The following is an 18,561-nucleotide window of genomic DNA, read 5'->3' on the forward strand; positions in this document are numbered from 1 at the left end:
AGGACATTTGATTGCTGTAACTCATAAGTGAACCTGTGAACGCAGGGTCGGGCTGCTTACGACAGGGGTGTTGAACCTCTTTCAGCCCGTGGGCCGAATTCCGTTTTGAAGACGCTCTCGGGGGCTGCCTTCCAGTGGTGGGCGGTGCCAAGGGCAAAAGCGTCGGGGTCAAAACACCAGCCTATTTTAGCTGACAGCTTCTTCGTGCCAGTAATTAAGATTTAGAAGAGGCATTTCAACCTCTCAAAATGGGGAAAAAACTTATGTATTGTATTTTTACTCCATGCAATAAGCAACATCCTCTGAGTGGATTACAAATGGCTAAAAGACTATTTAGAGCAAAGGAGCAGGTTGCAATCCTACTTGCTTTCTCAACAAGCAGCCTGGCATGGAAAATCCACACAGCTCAAGGTTTCCCAGCTCTCCCTCCGTGTGTGTCTGTGCCAGGAAAAAGTGTTACTAGCTTTGTTTTCTTGTACTGGGCTAGTGTTAAGGACACACCAACAGGGGCAGTTAAAAAAAAAATCTTCAAAAGGTGGCAAGATTTATTTGGGTGTGTGGTCCAGGATGAGCTCTCCGTTGACTCAGGATGCCAGCAAGGCTAAACAGGTAAGCCTGCAGAGACCAGCTTTTTTGAGCCCAGCTTGGTCCCAATAATCCATATTTCCGTTCTGGCTAATGGAATAGCAAGGTCTTGGGGTAGAAAGTTTTCAGTGGTGCCGTTAGGGCCCTCACCCAAATGATTACCCAGAGAGTATCGGGTGCAGAAGCAAACTCCATTTGATTCTTATAGTCATGATGGTGCCATGATTTAAGTGCGTTTAAAATGCAAAACTGCGCAGAGTATTTATTTTATTTTTTTGATCTGGGTTGGCAAACAGTGTTGTTGTTGTTCTACTGTATTAGGAGTGTGGAAACAGTTTTAAAACATGGAATGGCATGGGAAGGGTGGAGGGGGAGAGAAATGTTCGGTGTGTGCGTCACGAAAGGAATGCATGAATTTTGTAAAATCCGTTCCGTCTACATTTCATGGATTGTTAGGTGCCTTTCGATCCATCATCCGCTCATTGATAGTATCGGATTTTTCCCAGTTCCCCAAATTTGCGCAAATTCACCTTTGCGCAATTCACCTTGCAAAAATGTGGAAATCCCCCCAAAATGCATAAGTCCCCCCAAAATGTGGAAATCCTGGCCCAAACTGCACATTTTCATGCTTTAGCCTATGGGAGAAATGCACATTTTCAGATGGTATTTTTTTAATGTGCTTTTCTAAGACTATTGGGATAGGCGGCCGCCTCCGAACTTGGAGGCAACTGCCTATCCAATGCAGGGCAGGAGAAGCACGGAGTGTGGGAAGCGGCAGACAGACGACACGTAGGATGTGTTGTACTGGCATTCCCGACTTCCCTGCCCCAACACGCCCCCAGGAACACCCTGTTTTTGCCACTCCGTGCCCCTCTTCTGAGCGCAGAGTGTGGGGCCGTTCCACGCTGCCTACGAAGCAGAGCGGGAGGGGGTGGAGGTCAGTTCCCAGGAACCGACCTATCCTATGGCCATCTAGCCACCTATAGGCGATAGGATTGCACCCTAAATTTGTGTAGAATTCCGGAAAGATAAAAAACAAAAAACAGTCTGCAAATTGATGTAATCTGGGCAACACGGGAAAATCCAGTCCACTGTGGAATCTGTGAGTCAGATTAAAGAAATCCAAACTCAGTTGATTCCGTTGCGGATTTCTCCGACATCCCTACTTCACAACTGAAGTAATCCACAATCTAAATGCCTCCCCCTTGCTGCTACAAAACCACTAAGTCCAGGGTCTAAAATGACCTTGTTGCCCCACTGAACATTGTGCTTGAGAAAAGCTAAGGAAACAGCACATGGTTTCCGTGGAAAGTGGCAAAGGGATACATATCCAGGAACAGTGGTACAGTGGTAAATTTTGAGATGCAGACACTCATCGTGACATTCCACATTGCCGCACCCCCAAGGAGAGTCCAAAAATGTAGGCAACTGTGTTGACCCATATCAATAATCCAATTCTAGCCATTTTCATGTCCACCAGGAGCAAGTGTTTTGCAAAGTTAAGCGTCTTCAAGGCCAAGCCACCCCCAAATACTTGGCATTACAACAGGGAACAATCCATTGTTGCTGGGAACATTCATCCCCCGGCCCCCACCAGCTACTGTGAGGATTGCCTTGGTTTGTAAGACTTAACAGCCCCAGTACCAACTAAAATGGCCCTGGCGCGTGAAGTTGTCAAGAGTGACAACTTTTGATTTCAGTAATACTAGATGAGGATGTATGTCTGTGTACATTGAGTAACATATGCTGGGGCAGACAACTGCGTGTATGTCGGGGCTGGGGCGGGGGCTATTCCAAATTATGGAATGATCTCCCTGATGAGGCCTGTCTGGCGCCAACATTGTTATCTTTTCGGCACCAGGTTAAGACCTTTCTCTTCTCCCAGGCATCCGACAGTATATGGTAAGTGTTTAATCGATCCTGGAATGTCTTATGATTATGGTTGTTTTTGAGATGGTTTGTTTCAAGTTGTTTTAGATATATGTTTCTTTTGTGTATATTGTCTGTTCATGTGTTTTTTATGCAAATGGTTTTTAATCTCTGTATATTGTAATTTTGATGTTTTTAATCTTTGTAAACTGCCCAGAGAGCTCCAGCTATTGGGCGGTATAGAAATAAATAAATAAATAAATAATTGCTCTGATGTCCCGCTTGTGGGCTTCCCAGAGGCATCGCATTGGCACTGCGGGAAGAAGCTAGACTTCCAAAATGGCAAAAAAGAGGAAATGCGTCACCCAAAAAAAGAGGTCAAAAGAGGGCACTGATTTGCATAAAATTAAAATGCTATAAAATGTTTTATAGCATAATTTTAATCTGGCGTTTTAATCGTTTTATCCTTTTCCTGTTTCATCTCTTGTGTTCGCTGCTGTGAAATCTGTTCTCAATACGGAGTGGTATACAAATATTGTAAATAAATAAATAAATAAAATGGACATCTGCTAATTTATATGCGTGGATGCAAATTTGGGGGGGGAGTATTCGAATTTAAATAGAAATATGCCGTACCTCTCACCATAGTGCAGAAGACTGTGAGTGGGTGATCTGTGTGTGCCCTTCCCTGTTCAGTCTGCGGTACTGGCGCTGATTGTGGACGGGCAATGGTTCTTCTGGGTCTTTAACTTTCAGCCGGAATTGGACAACAGGGCTTCAAATGAAGCAGTGGAGGCTGGTGGCTCCGATGTCAGTGGGGCGGTGAATCCGCCCCGCGTTTCAATCAGAACTCCCGTGCCTTGGCTAGCTCGTTTAGAGATCTGACCAAAACCCAGAGCGGATTTGCCACCCCACTGACATCAAAGCCCCCACTGAAGCAGAGGATGCCTTCAATTCAAGAGTTCAGAACCTCAGGACTGGGACTCGAATGTGACTGTCGAGGGGTTCCCAATCCAGCCCTCCAGAGTTTCCCAGAAGGCTCCTGCCCTCTTTTCGCCAGCCACCGATGGTTTGGTAGTTCCCTGGCTTTTGTGGAGTGTTCATTCCCCATTCTAAAAACACTGAAATGCCTCTCCTAAGGTTGCACTAGTGGCAGGAAGAGCTTCAAGACCAAATACGCTGGGATTTGGGGTATATTTGCCCTGCCTGCTTTTGCCCCCCCCCCCCCCGGCCAGTAGAATGCAGCAAACAAGAGCTTCTCTGAAACAGAATTTCAGCACTGATATTGAATTGCTATTTGAATGATTATATATTGGGATGGGGAATGGTGTCCCCTGTAGAGTCCCTTGAAAAGGATTCGACATTGTTTCCCTCCTTTTCCTCATGTCCTAACAGCTTCAGCTGTTGGGCAGCATACAAACTGAATAAATAAAAAGAAATTAAACCCTGGGACTGAAAGAGGTTCTGACCCCCTGCTTTATATAGAGGCCAGTCCTCTGGCAGCCTTTCAGATAGAGGACTGTCCTCTGTAAAAGAGGACACTTGGCCACCATGGCTGGACTGCTTCCATTAGTCTGCTTCATATGTTCAAAGAAAAAGTAGAAAACCAGAGAAAAGTGTTCTTTGAATATTTTTTATTGAAAGATGTGAGAGGACTCATCAAAAAAATTGAACAGATAGATACCCGAATAACCAGCACATTTCTAATCATCTCTTAAAAAAAAAAAATTAAAACAATATATAGCACACTGTCCAGGTGATATTTTAAATTTTAGTTTAGTTTTAAATGTTTGTGGTGGGGCGTTCTCCCCTTTGTTGTTCTGGAGTGAAAAATAAAAACCTGAGGTTTATTCCTGCATATATATATATTTGTATACCCCACACTGTAAAAGAGATTTTCTTTCTTTCATTCATTCACTTAGTATTGAATTGCTATTTCAGTGATGATATATTGGGAAGAGGGATGGTGTCCCCTGTAAAGTCCCTTGAAAAGGATTCAACGTTGTTTCGCTTCCTTTTCCTCATGTCCTAAAAGTGGTGTTGATGGCACATGATTGTCTTCGAACAGGTGGGATAAACAATTTTTTTTTGTTTTTTGTTTAGACGCAAAAAGTCAAAAGAAAACCAATATTTTCTTCCATTCACAAAGAGCTAAATAGGACTTCATTTACAATATGTATGCTCACTTAAAATGAAAAAAGAACAATTAAATGTGATGAGTTAAACTCTAATTATGTACACTCCAATGTACAATTCTAAATAAATTAATACCAATTTTTGCATATTTGGGGATTCGTATAGCTTATTTACACAAATTACCATTTAATCCATAAATATTAGGTTTCTTTTTCCTTTTTTTTTTCCTGGTACACAGGGAGAGTCCAAAAGAGAAAGAAAGAGAGAAAGTCACACGGACTGTACCAATTCTGAAAGTTTGGGTTGTTTGGTTCATTTCCTTATGGCCTTCCAAGAGTGGTGGGTAGATGGACGTTGGCTCTAAAAGTTTTGCTTTTCTCGTATATATTGTCTCAAACGAACATCCCATGTTCAATCTGCTGGAGTTTGTAGTTTGGAAAAAAAAAAAAAGTCTTCCCCCACTCTCCTTGCTTTAGATAACAGGACCCAAGCAGTGTCCACATTTTGAGAGTTCATCCGGATAAGCCAAAAAAGAAAAGAAAAAAAATAGCAAAATGCCTTTCCGACAGTGTTGATTTAGAAACAAATGGAGATAAACGTAGGTGGCCTTTAGCATCATCTTCCGCCATGATGGCCTAGATCATCCATCCATAAGTTTATTAGTATACTACAGAGAATCTTGTTGGGGCCTCAATCTTGTTCAAGCCAAAGAAGTGGACGAGAAGAATTCAGGGCTGTCTCTATATATTCCACTAGAATCAAGGCCAGGAAATGTGTGTAACTGGGGACAGGGGAAAGAGTGAGCTCCAGAACCCGGGGTTAGCGACAGTGTTATCCCATACTTTCCCCACCAAGTTATACTGCTGGGCTGTAGTGTGCTCTCCTTCAGTTGTTGTTCCATCCCAGCGACCCTTGTAGGCCTCAGACCTGGTAGTCTTTTTCCTTAACTCTCCCCTGCCCCCTCCTAAAACCCCACTCCTCTTTAAAAAATAAATATTTATACTGTGCTGTACACATCTTCTCCCCGGCATCGTCTCGCCCTGTTTCTAGGGACCGTCTCCGTGCCCAGTCACTTGGGGGACTCCCGGCCAGGAGAGACTTCTCGCTGGCTCTCTAAGCCGCTAACCAGTCTTTGGATGTTCTGGAGTTCATTGATGGAATCCTTTAAGGAGCCCTTGGGGGACAAAGACACCCGTTGGCCGCTGGATTTGTGAACAGGGAGATCCGAGAGGGGGCTGGATTCCCGGCTGCTGCTGGGCTTGGAGCCTTCTGAGCCCGCGTTCAAGCTGGTGGTCAAACCAGTGGTGAGAAGGTTGGTGCTGGGCGGGATGGCAACCGGGATCTGGTAAGGGCTGAACCGCAGGCGAGGACGGGCGTTGCTCAGAAAGGGGTTCCGGGATAACGAGCTGGCGGCGGCGGCGGCACTAGTTGCTGGCATGGCAGAAGCGGCGGCAGCGGCCGCCGCCATGTAGGTGTACGGGTAAGGAAAGAGTCCGCCAAAAGCTGGCACCGGGATTCCCTGAAACGAGAACAACAAAGGAAGACCTGAGATTCCACAGCTACAGAAGCACCAGCAATGGAATTAAGAAGAAACAGGGACCCAAACAAAGAATTACAGGAAGCTAGGATGACCATCTTCTAACCAGTTTTGACTTTTTCTAGCAGGCACACGTCTAATGAATTATCATCATCACCACGACCACCACCACATTGAGAACCACCCTTTCTGCCATGACGGGTCTCAAGGTGGGTTACCCATCTAAGCACTGACCAGTTCACAATCCATCTATCCATCCAGGCACTGAGAAAATCTATCCATCTTGGCGCTAACCAGATCTGCCCACTCTGCCATGATGGATGTCAAGGTAAATTGCCCATCTAGGCACTGACCAAATCAAGGACCAGCTTAGCTCTGTGCTGGCTGGGCATCGAGGGTGTTGCAGTCCAACATATCTGGAGGACACCAGGTTGGGGGAGAATGGGTTAGGAACTGGATCCAAAATTCCCTCCTGTTACCATTTCTCCCGACGTTAAGCAGAGAAGATACACTGGGCCAGTTTGTACGATCACCAAAGCTCACCGCGGCTTATTTAACCCATGGTCTGTTGTAGGGTTCTTTCAGGGTTGTTTAACTGTCAAACAACCCCTGCCTCCTGGGTTTGGACAACATGACAAACCACGGCAACCCGCCACCAGGGGCTGAATATTCAAAATGACCACCTGCACATGCCGCAAGCTACCGTGGCTTATTTAAGCCACGGTGGGTTGTGGTGCAGGTGGGCAGTCATTGTAAATCAGCCACGGTGGGCTGCCATGATCGTGCAAACCGGCCCACTGAATATTAAGGGGAGGTAAGGATTCCATTCTGTGGAACAAGATGCCAGTTCCTGAAGAGCACAAAGGCCTCGGCAGGCATTGGCAGCACAAATTACAAGACAGTTGCAACTGACTTGACAAATAACTGATGTTGCCCTGAATGGGCTCAGCATGTGGGATGGAATGCCCCTCCTCACCGATTTCCACAGAGATGTGTTAGACTACAACTCCCATTGGTTAGGCCTCATCTGGAGTACTGTGTCCAGTTCCGGGCACCACACTTTAAGAAGGATGCAGACAAGATGGAGCGAGTTCAGAGGAGGGCAACAAAGATGATCAGGGGACTGGAAACAAAGCCCTATGAGGAGAGACTGAAAGAACTGGGCATGTTTAGCCTTGAGAAGAAAAGACTGAGGGGAGACAGGATAGCGCTCTTCAAGTACTTGAAAGGTTGTCACAGAGAGGAAGGCCAGGATCTCTTCTTGATCATCCCAGAGTGCAGGACACGGAATAATGGGCTCAAGTGACGGGAAGCCAGATTCCGGCTGAACATCAGGAAAAACTTCCTGACTGTTAGAGCAATATGACAATGGAACCCATGACCTAGGGAGGTGGTGGGCTCTCCCACACTGGAGGCATTCAAGACGAGGCTGGACAGCCATTTGTCAGGGATGCTCTGACTTGGACTCCTGCATTGAGCAGGGGGTTGGACCCGATAGTCTTATAGGCCCCTTCCAACCCTACTATTCTATGATTCCCATTATTCACAGCCAACATGGTCATTGGTTGTCTTAGATCAGCTAAAAAGTAAAGTGACCCCATTTTTTTGCTGCCACTCTGGCACCAAATTCCAGCTGGATTTTTGGCAGAACAGCAGCAGGGGACAGGGGTGTGGCCCTGGGGGGAATCAATCTGCCCCCAACCCTCAGAAGTTGTCCACCCCTGTCTTAGAGGTCTTCCTTCAATCCCCTGGGGGTGGGACTATTAGCACCAATAGCAGCTTAACTTCTTTGCGTGTGGAGATCGGGGTGGGGGGGAAATACCAGCTTAGAGGAGAGAGGAGATTTTCACTGGAATTACAGTGGGGAGGAGGGTTAAACTCCCTCCCCATGTGCCATTGTCCTGATCCTGTTTGCCCACTCCCGACAGCTGTTTATTTTTTTTTTTTAAGCAAAAGACATGAAATGGGATCATGCAGTACGTTTGTTCACAAGCATATGAAAACTGCCATTTCAGGTAACCTTTTCACACACTGACACTGCGGAGGTTTGTCTTTGAAAAATTCTATACAATAACATATATGATAAAGGACAGCCATATGCTTTTCCTAATATATTTTCAACAGAAAGAGCAGCTAACTTTTCCTCAACCCCTTCATATGGACTAGAAACGGCTGTGGCTAAATTGCATTCCCATCCCTCTGTTGCCTAAACATAAAAGGGCACAACGCTGCTACCCTTCCATCCCAGGCAGAAGAAACTCCTGTCTAGATAGCAAACGTTGCTTAAAAGAGCAATCTTATGCGGGCCTACTCAGAAGTAAGACCCACTGAGTCTTACTCCCAGGTTAAGAGTGTATAGGGCTCTAGTCTTAATTTAGAAAGATGTTTATGCCACCCTTCAAATATAAAACTCTTAGGGTGCGATCCTTACTTCTTCGTAGGCATGTACAGGCCTACTAACACAGCATCCATAAAATAACGGAAGAACAAGAAGTATTATGTAATTCAGAGAACATTCAAGTCACAGGATGTAGTGAAAAACGGGAGTACAATTTGATAGAACAGTTAAATCTATAACAATAATATAACTCACACCTCTGTACCTCGGGGTACTAAACCTCGTGGCCACACTCCTTCCCCTGGCCACCCCCCCCCCCGTCTCCCACAACTGGCAATCACTTGGAGTTTTCCCGGCTTTTGCACAGCTTTCCCTTGTTCTATGTCTCAGGCCATAGTCTGAAGGCACATGAGGCGGCCACCTTGCTGAAGCTAAGCAGGTCTGCGTCTGGTCAATGCTTGGAGGGGAGACCCCCTGGGAACTCCATGTAGCCCCCTTGAGTTCCATGATGCAAGAAAGGTGGGATATAAATATAAGAATTAAAAACAAATGAGAATAAAAGTTTGAAATGGTTCTCCTAAAGCTTAGTTCCTGGCAGTAGGAGTGTGAAGAAGAATTTATCCTGGTGTTTTTGTTATGTTTTGGTATTTTTGAACCCGCCTTTTGCTTTCGGCTCACGCCCCTTTTGTCTTCCATCCTGCCAACCACTGGAGTGTGCATCCCCCACCCCGAGTTTCTCCAAAAAATAGATGTGACCTCCAGGCTAGAAGAGGTTCAGCAGCCTTGCTCTGCACGCAAGGGTGTCTGGGCAAACCAAGAAAAAAAGCAAAGCGTTTGACTGGCGCTGGACCAACATAGAAGCCGACGGTAGGCGAGTGGAGTGACTGGGCGTGGGACGCAAGGGATTGCAGAGGGGCAACGTGGCTGGACGTCAGGTGTAATAACCCTTCTGCACCCACACAGAAACTGTGCTTCCGAATCGCCCCTAACAAGGAAATGCATAACCAAAAAAACGCATAACCAATTTGCATAAAATGTGCATAGGGTAATTTATATGTATACATAATTATTATAATTTAATTACAATGAGAGCCAGCATGGTGTAGTGGTTAAGAGTGTTGGACTGGGACTTGAGAGATCTGGGTTCTAGTCCCCACTCAGGCATGAAGCTCCCCGGGTGACTTTGGGCCCGTCACTGGCTCTCAGCCCAGCCTACCTGACAGAGTTGTTGTGAGGATAATATGGAGAGGAGGAGGGCTATGTGAGCCACTTTGGGTTCCTTGCGAGAGAGGGGGGAAAGGCAGGGATATAAATGTAATAAAAAGGTAAAAAGGTGTCCCCAACCAGTTGTGTTCGACTCTAGGGTGCGGTGCTCATCCCCATTTCTAAGCCGAAGAGCCAGCGCTGTCCGAAGACGCTTCCGTGGTCATGTGGCCGGCACGGAACGCTGTTACCTTTCCCGCCGAGGCGGTACCTATTTATCTACTTGCAATTTCTTGCTTTCGAACTGCTAGGTTGGCGGGAGCTGGGACTGAAGACAGGAGCTCACTCCGTCACGCGGCACTTGGGTCTCGAACTGTTGACCTGCTGACCTTCCAGTTTGCAGTTCAGCGTCTTAACCACTAAGCCACCGCGGCCCATAAATGTAATAATAAATAGTAAATAAAAATAATGTAAATAGGAAAGCTGGAACATAGGAAGATGCCTTATACTGAGTCAGCCCATCAGCCCATCTAGGCCAGTATTGTCAACACTGACTGGCAGCAGTGGGTCTCCAGGAGGAGTTCTTCTGGCCCTACCTGGAGATGCTGAGGAATGAACCTAGAATCTTCTGCATGCAAGGAGGTGCTCTACCCACTGAGCCACAGCCCAGGCAACATATTTGTGCTGGCCAGTTAAGTCAGTTGTCCAGGTGCTAACTGTGGATGGGTAACACTTTTTAGGGTTCTCTAGCTTTACATCAAATTGGGCAGGATAGCCCTTCAGATAGAGGATACCTTTGAATAAAGGGCAATTCTCTGGTCATCCCTTGCAATAGAGGAGTGTTCCCTGCAAAAGAGGACACTCGGCCCCTTAATTCTGCCCACAGCTCTTGGCATCTGGAACCGTATTGGTTTGTCATTGTCAGCTGGCAATGTGCCATCGCTTGTGCAAGCCGGCCCATCCAGCGATGAAAAAGAGTGGGCATAGACAGAGATGCAGGCTCGAGCAACCGTTCCCAACCTGGGGTCCTCCAGATGTTTTGGACTTCGATTCCCATCAGCCCCCACCAGAATGGATGATGGTGCTTGGAGTTGTAGACCAAAACACCTGGAGGGCAACAGGTTGTTGGAGAAGGCTGGGACAGAGGTACAGAGAACTGACCTGGAAAAGCATTTTGGCTGTGTTGCATAGAACTGTGGCTGGATACTATGGGAGTTCCAGGAAAATGAAGAAAGAACTTCACCCACTTTGATCACTGGATATGCTACGTACCAAGGGATTCACAGCAGTGCCTGCCTGTGGCTGAGAAACTTTTTCTATGCTGTTGCTGCCACAAAATTCGACCGAGCCACATATAAGGTTATGTTATTGTCATGCAAAGCCCTGAGCAACTTGGGACCAGGATACCCAGCAGACCACCTTCCCTTAGACATACCCAGGCGACCTCTCGGATTGTCAGAGGAGGCCTCGCTGACCATTCTGAAATTAACGGGATGTGGCCATGCGATACCCGCATGGCAGGCCTTCTCAGCAGTGGCACCCACGCTTTGAGAAAACCCTCCCTCGTGCAGTTCGGGAGGCAGAAGACGCGACATCTTTCAAATGCCTCCTAAAACACACTTGTTCACCCAGGCTTTCCCCGGGCTGTAATTAAATTCGTCACGCTGCTCCTTCCTACTGCTCCTCATATTGCTTTCATTGGAATTGGAATTGTTTTTAATATTGTATTTTAAATGTGATTTTAATATTTATATGAGAACTGCTTAGGGCTTTTATTATATTTAGCTGTATATAAATATCACAAATAAATAAATAAAGCGATGACAAAATTGGGTGTGAAATCAAAGCACATAGTATGGCCTATCAACGGATGCCAACTCAAGCTGGGCTTATTATTTGGCTAGTTAGACATTTATCCTATACGTACAATACTGGATCTCGAGCTCTGTTTTTGCTGCACTAACACACAGACACACGCAAATCCTAGGCCAAGGAAAAGAGGAACTATTTACATCCTGCATCTGCTTGTCATATACTCTAGAGCAGCCTTCACCCAACCCCAGGGTTTGAAGTCTCTCCAGATGTGTTGGACTACAAACCCCATCATCCCCACACACTGCTGGCTGAGGGTGATCGTGTTTGTAATCCAACAGATCTGGAGGGCGCCGGGTTGCCAGAAGCCTGCATTAAGGGTTTCTTCGTATCCATAAGGTCTAGAAACTTTTTGGCTGGTGGAAGCTGGTGGCTCTGAATTCGCTCCGGGTTTCACTCAGAACCAGTCAGAACGCTAAAGGAGCCATAGCTCTTTTAGCGTTCTGACTGAAACCTGGAGCGGATTCACCACCCCACTGACATTAGAGCCACCAGCCTTCACTGATAGGTCTTCCAGTTCCCAAGGAATGGGGGGGGGGGTAGCTCCCTTCCCCCTCCCAGTGTTCCTTATGAAGCTGCTTTATCCTATCGGCTCATTGGTTCATCTAGCCAAGTATTGTCCCAAGGGAGATCCGATTGGCACCGACTTGGTATTCTTTTTGGTGCCAAATTAAAATGTTCCCCGTTTCCTGGGCACTGGAGGAGTATTTAGAAAACTGCAAATTTAATTCAATCTAGATTGATTTTAAATGGATTGATCGATGTTTTTGGTTTGCTGGGTTTATGGTTGCTGGTTTTATAGCTTTTATGTCTCTGTCTCATGTTATTGTCGCTAGTTGATTATATTGTTTGTATCATTTTATGCACACGGCTCTGTGAAGAGCCTTTGGTGGTGAAGAGTGGCAAGAAAACGTTAAAACAGATGGGTGAAGACTCAACTGAGGTTTGGCCAACAGCACAGCCCAACCCTCAGAATAAAATGTTGTGCCCTTGAGCTGGGGAAAAGAATCCTGACTTTCTCTAGCCACCCCAGTGGCTTTAAAGAAACCAAGATCGAACTCCCTCCAAATACCTGTGCCGTGCCACTCCTGTCTCATCCCCAAAATCTACATTATACCAGGTCAGGCTGTTCGCCCAGCGAGCTCACTATGGTCACTTTCCAGGTCCTCAGACATGCACACAGAGGTTTCCCCCATTCCCTGTTAACTGCAGATACCGGGAATTGAACCTGGGACCCTTGAACATATAAAGCCTGCACTCTGCTAATGCGCGCTGATCTTTCTATCCCTTAAGCCAGGCGTGGGAACCTCAGGGCTCGGGGGGCCGGTATTTGGCCCTTCTGGCATCCCAATCCCCCTAGGGGTCTACTGAAGGCCACACCCCTTTCCCCATGGTCCCTTTCCCTCGACCGCCACAGGTCCTTTGGTGGCTTCCCCGCTTTTGTGAAGTCGCCCCTGTCCTTCAATTCTAAAAGGTTGAAGTGCCTCTCCTGAAGCTTAGTTCCTGGCAGGGAGAGCTTTAAGCACAATAGGCTGGTATATTTTTGTTGTAATTTTAGCTGCACGCTTTTGTAGTTTGCCCCCCCCCCTTGCCTCTGGTAACAACTCTGGATACCATACCAGCAAAACAAAATAATACTATTGTTGTTGTTGTTGTTGTTAACAACAACAATTCTGTCAATGCAACTCTGGATACCACACCAGAAAAACACACACACACTGTCACACAAAAGGCAGAGCAGTCTTGTTCTCTGCTGCTCCAGAGGGCAGGACTAGAACGAACAGGTCAACATTGCAGGGAAGCTGATTTCCGCTAAATGTTAGGAGAGCATTTCTAACAGTAAAAACTGTTTATCAGTGGAACGGAATGCAGACAGCTCTCCCTAACTTGCTGCCCTCCAGATGTTTGCACTTCAACTCCCAGCCAACATGGTCAGGAATTCTGGGTGTTGTTGTCAAAACATAGTCTTTCATTTCATTCAGACGTGTCCTCCTTGTCACAATCAGGGTAGTAAGGAGTATGGCACAGACAAAAGCTACCTCTTACCCCCACAAAAGACAAATACAAATTCATCTCTCTAGCACAGTCTCCTAGGGAAAGTGTCTGATATACAGCATTTCTACATGAGGCTTTTATTGCATGCTCGTGACTGGTCACTCACAGAAGTTTGCAGGTCCTTGACACGATGGCATCAACCTCTAGGGCATCTCCTGTGCTTTCTACCTTTACCCCAGTTTTAAAAAGATTGGGGATAATGCACTAATAAATATTAATCCGCTTTAATGGCCGTGTGAAATTGCACAGTTCCCCTATAACACAGCACCATCTAGTGGCTGTATAATGAAACATGTGGAACTTGCAGACAAAGGAAGTCCCAGAAAAAAGCCTGTGTCAGCCCATGTAAGGAGCCAATCTTAATCCTGCAAAGAATCTGGAAGCAGAAACCCCAGTAAGTTGCGGGATAAAAAGCCTTGTGTGGAGAAGCCTGTACTTTTGGGGAAACCTGAGTTCAAATCCCTGTTCAGCTCACTGGGAAGCTTCAAGCCAGTCAGGACATCTGCACAGGGCTCTACAGAGGATAACGTGGAAGGGGCGGAGGAATGGAGGAATACAAATTAAATCTTTATTCTGAGTCCATAAAGTTAAAAAAAGAAAACCACCACCAAACAGACCCTCACATCCTTAATGATATGGTGAGATAATATTATCTGTTTAATGCACAGTTGGGGAGAATGTGGATGAAAAGAGGCATTCTGGTGTACTTATATGATGCACTCAACCACAGGAAGCTACCAAACAACCTAACTCCAGGTCTCTCTCATCCAGCATTCTGTTCCCACAGTGGCCAATCTGATGACCCAATGGGAAGATGACAAGCAGGACAAGAACGCAAGAGCATCCTCTACTCATGTTCTCCAGCCCAGCCACATGTTCTGGGTATGGGTTTCCTTACAGGGTGGCCATGTGTCCTCTTTAACAGAGGACCACCCTCTATTTATAGGTGCCCTCTATTTGAATGGCTGTCCAATCCCAGTTTAAAGCTGAAAAACCATAAGACCTGTTGCCCACCCATAGTTAGTACCTAACAGGTAGACCCACACACACGTCACCTGGTCACAGGCTTCCATGCTATGGTAAGATGATCTGTATTTCTATTTAAGTTATAATTATCATTTACAAATTTGCATCAATACATATAAATTAGCATAGGCACAGTTTATAAGCACTGTCCTCTTTCATCCTCTTCTTTGGTGATGCGTTTCCTCTTTTGTTGGTGATTTATATTTAATGGCCAACTTATTCCGGGAGATGTCTGTTTGGTTTAGTTAGATGGAGAACTAAATTGCCCTTCGGTCTGATCCAAGAACAGGCTTTCTCACGTTCACATGGTAGACTGTGTGAATGCCTCTGAAATAAATGGCTTCTGACTGAAAGTGAAACATGGGTTCAAGGGTTGCTCTTTAAACATTATTATTGTTTCAGGATTGCTGTCAAAATTCCCCATGTTCTGAACATTGGTCTTCAATGAGTGGGTAGGGTCTGAAAACAGGGCGGCGGGGCAACGGAAGGTGAATTACATGCACTAAGGGCTCAATTGTCATTTTCTTTTTTAATTATTTTGTTTGTGAGATGGAAAATGAAAGAGGGTTATGTAGAAAGATGGTGGAGATTATGGAAAGAGATCAGGAGAAAGCAAGGGGAGAAATGAGAGAAGCAGATCTATAATTAAATGGGCTGTGTGTGGCAGGCGATGATGGTCATCATCTCTTTCCAGCACCAGGTGAAGAACTTTTTATTTTCCCAGGCATTTTAGTCTTTCAGCTCTGCTGTGTAAATCTATTATAGTATTATAAACCTCTGTTTTGCTGCTAGGTTTTATCTTGGTTTGTACTTTTATATTGTAGCTTTAAGTTTTTACATTTTATATTGTATTTTATTATGCATGTTGTGGTTTTAATTGTTGTGAACTGCCCAGAGAGCTTTGGCTGTTGGGCGGTATAGAAATGCAATAAATAAATACAATATTTTTATTATATTTTTATTACATTTATACCCTATCTTTCCTCCAAGGAGCTCACAGGGGTGTACATTTCCACCTTATTTTATCACAACAACCCTGTGAGATAGGTGACTGGCTCAAGTCCACCCTATGACTTTTGCAGCCAAGTGGGGACTTGAACGTGGGGCCTCTTCAGCGCTGTCCTAGTCCAACACTGTAGCCCAGCCTTCCCCGACTTGGTGCCTTCCAAACATTTTGGATGACAAATCCCAGCATTTCTGACCATTGGCCATGTTGTGCCATATATGGGAATGATAGGAATTGCAGTCCAATACATGTGGGGGACACCAGTTTGTGGAAAGCTGCATCAATGGGTTACGAGGCAGAAAACACACACATGCCCTCTTCCCATTCACAAAAGTCACCTTGCCTAGAGAGAATCTTTACTTTCCACAAATGACATCAAGTAGGGCTAATTTTGAGCTGATCAGGAGCCCGAAATTGTTGATGGGGACTTCTCTGCTCACTGGCACCCCCTTCCTGCCACACTGTTCCTCCCCCTCCAGTTGAAACACTACATTGCAATAACAAAAAACACAAAACTCAGCCTGGGAGAAGTAAACTGCCTCCTGGGCCTTCTGTTTTGGAATCTAATCTGAATGGATAAAACACTGTTCGCTAAAGTCAATGATTTCCAACTAATGTTGGCCACATGACTGCCAATTGTTGTTGTTGTTGTTGTTATTATTATTTTAAACCAAAGTGCATAAACTCTCAAAAGCAAACACCATGTCAGCCTGCCCGAGACGCAGTCCCAACTTCGCTCCTTCTGGTGTTCCAGCCTCATCTTTCTGATATACGCGTTAGGATATTTTCCCAGGTGGAGGGTTCCTTTGGGAGACCTATCAACTTGGAGGTAGAAGGTTGGAAACACCCCAGTTGAAGTGCCCAGGTCAATCTCCAATAGTTATAACCTCTTGAACAGAACTATGGACACTTTACTTCCATCTGTAAACCTTCCTACAACCACCTATGGAAGGTCACTATAATTTGTACCCATATGGCAGACAGAGGAGTTGAGGCCCAGTCTGAATGGCTGGCAAGAATGAGTTCTCAACTGGACACCTCCCTGGCTCACAGCTCAGTTTCACCCAGGCTGCCTTTACGTGCGTTTAGTCAGAAGTAACCCCTCTGTGTTCCATGGGGCTTAACCTCTCAAGTCAATGCCTCCCGGGCTGCTGCTGTCAGCCCTAGCTATACTGCCCCAGACTAGAAATAGCGAGTGGTTATCCTTGGGGCTGGTGGGGCAGAGAGCAGGGCAGATAACCTTCTAATGACATTGTCGGAGGAGGGAAGGAGAAAATCACACATGCCAATCGGCAGCTGTGTGCCATGAATTGGAGCCAATGTATCTGGTTATGTGTGTGTGTGGGTGCTCTGCCACAAGTGGGGGGCAGAGAGGCAGAGAGTTGCCCCCCCTTCACCCCCAAATATAGAACCGTCACTGGAACATGGGATGCTGTCTAATACCAAGTCAGTCCATCTACCTCAATATTGTCTACTCTGACCGGCAGTAGCTGTCTGGGGTCTCAGGCAGGGAAGGGACTTCTCATCACCAGCTGCCTCGGTCTTTTAACTGGAACTGACGGGGGAGTGAGCTTCTCTGCGCAAAGCATGCGCTCTATTTGGGAATAATGCTGCCCTCACCTCAGCTTGGCCCCTGCTCTGCTGCAGTGTCATTCACATGACAGTCAATCCCGTTCCTTTGCCCCCTCCCAAGGTCCATTGTCACCTTGTCCTCCTTACCTGAGAAGCCAACATGTGCTGGGAGAGGTGGAAGGGGAAGGGGGTGGCCGTGCCAGTGGTCCCTTGCGCAGCCGAAAGCCCCCCGTTTTCCAGGCTCCCGCCGCCTGCCACGGATGCCAACAAGTGTCCCATGCCCATGGCAGAGAAGGCCCCGGGGGCCATGGCAAACTGTCCTGGGTGGATGAAAAAGGGCTGCCCGGCACTTAAGGGGTTGAAAAACTGTTGCCCATGGAGGCCCGAAAGAGCCAAACTCTGCAGGTGCCCAGCGCTCAGGTGTGGTGGGCTCTCTGTCTGCACCATCAGCGGGGCAAAGGCCTCCTTGCTGCCCCCCAGAGGGGCACAATCTCCTGGAGCCTCTTTCTTGGAGCCTTCGTGTTGCAACGGCTGGTCTTTCCTCCTGCCCTCAACTTTGTCTTTCTCCAAGCCCAGGGGGCTGAAAATGGTCCCCTCACTGCTGTCTTTGGAGCTCTCGTTGGCTTTGCCAGCTTGCTCTTTACTCCTCTCTTCCCCTTGTAAGTGGGGGCTGCTGCTGCTGCGGGGGCTGCAGTTTCCCGGATCGGGACTGGGCCTTTTCCCTTCTGGGAGTTTGTCCAGCTCTTGATCGCTGCCTTTGTCTTCTGCGTGGAGAGAGAAGCCATTTTTTAAAATAAATCAATTAAATTCAGCAGGACTAGGAAGCCTGTGGCCCTCCAGATGTTGCTGGACTACAACTCCCATCATCCCCAACCAAGCATTGCTGGCTTGGGCTGATGGGAATTGGAGTCTGGAAGTCCACGGGTTCCGCACTGCTGGATTAAATAATTATTTTTAGTTGACTTATCACTTTGTGTTTTAAACAATTCTAGTTAAATAAAAGAGCACAGAGATTTATTTTACCCAAACCTCTAGAGAAGCAGTGTTTTTGCAGTATTCAAGGCAGTGAGAAACAGCTGATAATTTAATAAAAGCCAAACTTACCACTGATTGTTCGGAGGAACAGCTATTGTCAATAGCTTCCTTTTAATTACAGGATATGACACCCCTTACAGTAAACACACCAGCACCCAAATGACCTCAAAAGTCGATACGCACGCCCTTAACTTACATCTCCATGGATTAAAATTTGACTTAATGCAATCAATACATCGTAAGCTCTTCAGGGCAAGGAACTGACCATACCTCATTAGAAGGAAAGGCCAGCTTTAATATCTCCTTTTTGAGTACAGTATGACACAC

At 46.3% G+C, this 18,561-nt stretch overlaps 1 protein-coding gene across 1 annotated transcript in view; it reads right to left on the reverse strand.

Annotated features, from left to right (window-relative positions):
* Positions 1 to 4,069: 4,069 nt before the first annotated feature.
* Positions 4,070 to 18,561, reverse strand: part of TBX2 (T-box transcription factor 2) — a 38,355-nt gene continuing 23,863 nt past the window's right edge. The window contains exons 6-7 of the mRNA XM_084823317.1: positions 17,347 to 17,963; positions 4,070 to 6,109 (exon numbers count right to left, since the gene is read on the reverse strand). Coding sequence (XP_084679443.1) covers positions 5,660 to 6,109; positions 17,347 to 17,963 — 1,067 coding nt within the window. The 3' untranslated portion in view covers positions 4,070 to 5,659. The remainder of the gene's footprint in view (positions 6,110 to 17,346; positions 17,964 to 18,561) is intronic.

Source organism: Heloderma suspectum, chromosome 16 (genome assembly GCF_057233095.1).
Source record: "Heloderma suspectum isolate Gila_16-S chromosome 16, 16-S_ref, whole genome shotgun sequence".
NCBI classification, from domain to species: Eukaryota; Metazoa; Chordata; class Lepidosauria; order Squamata; family Helodermatidae; genus Heloderma; species Heloderma suspectum.